General features: G+C 51.5%; 1 protein-coding gene across 1 annotated transcript; it reads right to left on the minus strand.

The window, feature by feature from the left end:
- Window positions 1-1,280: 1,280 nt before the first annotated feature.
- LOC119309859 lies at window positions 1,281-2,188 on the minus strand. The gene is made up of 2 exons (XM_037585764.1): window positions 2,022-2,188; window positions 1,281-1,928 (listed from the first exon to the last, which is right to left on the minus strand). Exons 1-2 carry the CDS (start codon window positions 2,100-2,102, stop codon window positions 1,575-1,577), a joined length of 435 nt encoding a protein of 144 aa, XP_037441661.1. The 5' UTR covers window positions 2,103-2,188; the 3' UTR covers window positions 1,281-1,574.
- Between the last annotated feature and the right edge of the window lie 1,165 nt (window positions 2,189-3,353).

The raw sequence follows: 3,353 nt of genomic DNA on the forward strand, positions 1-3,353 counted from the left end.
CCCGCCCCTTGAGTCCGAAAAGGACAAGGTAAGGGGGCCGGCGCCCCCCCCCCCCCTTTCCTTCTCCCTCTCTCCCTCTCCTTCCTTCCCCCTCTCTCCTTCTTGGTGGAAACCTACTAGGACTTGGATTCCTAGTAGGATTCCCCCTTTGCGGGTGCACCAACGAGGGTTGTAGGCCTCCCCTCTCCTCCTTTATATGCGGGGGAGGGGGCACCCCATAGACACACAAGTTGATTGTTTAGCCGTGTGTGGTGCCCCCCTCCACAGATTTCCACCTCGGTCATATCGTTGTAGTGCTTAGGCGAAGCCCTGCACCGGTAACTTCATCATCACCATCACCACTGAAGGAACTATGCCCTAGAGGCAATAATAAAGTTATTATTTATTTCCTCATATCATGATAAATGTTTATTATTCATGCTAGAATTGTATTAACCGGAAACATAATACATGTGTGAATACATAGACAAACATCGTGTCACTAGTATGCCTCTACTTGACTAGCTCGTTGATCAAAGATGGTTGTGTTTCCTAGCCATAGACATGGGTTGTCATTTGATTAACGGGATCACATCATTAGGAGAATGATGTGATTGACTTGACCCATTCCGTTAGCTTAGCACTTGATCATTTAGTATGTTGCTATTGCTTTCTTCATGACTTATACATGTTTCTATGACTATGAGATTATGCAACTCCCGTTTACCGAAGGAACACTTTGTGTGCTACCAAACATCACAACGTAACTGGGTGATTATAAAGGAGCTCTAAAGGTGTCTCCGGAGGTACATGTTGAGTTCGCGTATTTCGAGATTAGGATTTGTCACTCCGATTGTCGGAGAGGTATCTCTGGGCCCACTCGGTAATGCACATCACTATAAGCCTTGCAAGCATTGTAACTAATGAGTTAGATGCAGGATGATGTATTACGAAACGAGTAAAGAGACTTGCCGGTAACGATATTGAGCTAGGTATTGAGATACGACGATCGAATCTCGGGTAAGTAACATACCGATGACAAAGGGAACAACATATGTTGTTATGCGGTTTGACCGAGAAAGATCTTCTTAGAATATGTAGGAGCCAATATGAGCATCCAGGTTCCGCTATTGGTTATTGACCGGAGGCGTGTCTCGGTCATGTCTACATTGTTCTGGAACCCATAGGGTCCGCATGCTTAAAGTTCGGTGACGATTTATATTATGAGTTTATGTGTTTTGATGTACCGAAGGAGTTCGGAGTCCCAGATGAGATCGGGGACATGACGAGGAATCTTGAAATGGTCGAGACGTAAAGATCGATATATCTTTACCTAATAATAAAGCAAATTGGGTTTTTGTCGTCCGTCATCGTGGCAGTTTTTTAAAAAGGCCCCTCGGTTTAAATGATATCAACCCGCACTCCCTATTTTAGTAAATAATAAAGCATCTAGACTGTTTCTGACCGCACCGGCAGTGTTGTAGGCCGCCGCGGAGAACGGGGTGCACGGGGTGGCGTAGCAGGGGCTCCCGGCGAGTGGGGAGCAGGAGGCGCAATGCATCCCAGCACCGGCACGACGACTGCGAGCCTGTGGCTCACCTGTCGCCCACCAGCGCGGATTCTGAGGCCATCCCGACGGAGAGAATCAGGATGAGGAGGATGCCGCTGCAGCGAGCCATCCCGACGGTGAGGGCGGCCATCGTACGCTCGCTCGCTTGCTGTCCGCCGCCGGCAGTCCCCTCCGGCCTTGACGCGGACGGGAGGGAGAGACCCCTGATGTCGACGTCTCCATCGCGTGGCGCGTCACACGCGGATCTCGTCGAAGAACCTGAGGGTGGCCGTCCAAAGGGAAGGAGTGGAAGAGGACACCGGCATGCAAGCTGTGCGATGTGCAGATCCAGCTGAAGGTCTGCCGCGACCGCACCGTGGCCGGGGCGTGCGCCGACGGCCTGCAAGCATAGAACGAGATGAGGAAGAGAGATAGAGAGAGAGAGAGAGAGAGAGAGAGAGAGAGAGAGAGAGAGAGACGCGCACACACACACATGGGAGAGGGAGCGGAGGGGACGAGATCCGGTGGCGGCGCTCGCTCCGGTGGAACGGGGGATGCCAGCGACTTTGCACATCTAGCGCTGCATATTTCTGGAAGCACGGGGATCAGAAAGAGGGATGGAGCTAGAGAACGGAGCTGGATGCAGATGAATCTCGGTGGGTGGAGACGAATGGATAAGATAGCGGTGGAGGTACACACGTGACGACCTGATGGTGTTACGTGGCTTCTGCTTAGCCCCAACATTGTTTTTATAATATTTCTTGCGTTTAGGCCAACACTTAATAGTGCAAGAAAATTATTGGAATGAAATATAATCTCCAAATCAAACCTTTCAATTAAAAAAACTACATAATCAAAATCATTAGAATTGAAATCTTTTGATAATTTATAAAATACTTTATATGAATTATTAAACTCTCAAAGAGTATGCAAGGGCATCTCCAACACCGATCCTTAAAATGCCTGCAACCGTCCAGACAGCATGGTGCGGCCGTGTTTCGCCAGCCAACACGGGCATGTGTCGATCTGCCGACCGGTCCGGACTTACTTTCTGCCGCAATCCTAAAACAAACTGGGGGATTTACGGGTGTCCGGACCACTGTCATGCTCGATTCTGTCTACCATGGCCCACCCCAAAAACCCACCCTTGCCCACGTTCCTTCCCACCCGAAGTGGTCAGCGTCGTTCCAGAGCATCGGTAGTGCATTCATGCCGGCTCAGAGCAGAAGCAGCGCTGGTGGAGAGTGTTGCCCATGCCGTTTTCCGGAGCACACGACTCCTCCACATTCAAATGACAGATCGTCATTCCGCCTCCCTACATTAAAGATGCGCGGGTGCCAAGGAACCTACTCCGGCGCCACACGTATGTTCGTCTACGACCCGCCATTAACCCCCTCGTCGCTTGCCCTGCCATTTGCTGACTATTTTAAACTCCAGCCCCAGCCATAACCGCATCCATCCTCCTCGTCGCACCACGCCCGACGTGGCCTCATCAAGCTCCAAAGCAATTTGGGGCAGCCTCTCATCCGAGCAGAAGAAGGAGATGCCACCATTGCTGTTGGCTGGCAGGCTGGCAGGCAGACAGAGACCGGCGCCGGCAGATGACGAGTTGATGGCACCCTCCTCGCGGGTCCATATCAACATCACCATGGGCTAGCCTGATGCTCACTACATCGAAATGGTGTTGGCCGAGCGAAAGCCTTGTTCCGAGAGGCGCAAGCCGACTAGGAGTACAACTTCCGCCTCCTCGACGAGCACCGACACGTGGTGGAGCTACTCGCCACTGGAACGACGATTTGCGTCGGACATGGACCAGGCAGAGGAG

This window comes from Triticum dicoccoides, chromosome 1B (assembly GCF_002162155.2).
Source record: "Triticum dicoccoides isolate Atlit2015 ecotype Zavitan chromosome 1B, WEW_v2.0, whole genome shotgun sequence".
In the NCBI taxonomy this organism is placed as follows: domain Eukaryota; kingdom Viridiplantae; phylum Streptophyta; class Magnoliopsida; order Poales; family Poaceae; genus Triticum; species Triticum dicoccoides.

Coding starts and splice junctions, on each gene's coding strand:
- LOC119309859 (XM_037585764.1), bottom strand. CDS start 2,102: ATGTGCAAAGTCGCTGGCATCCCCCGTTCCACCGGAGCGAGCGCCGCC. Junction 1,929..2,021: donor CCCTCCGCTCCCTCTCCCAT/GTGTGTGTGTGC, acceptor CTATGCTTGCAG/GCCGTCGGCGCACGCCCCGG.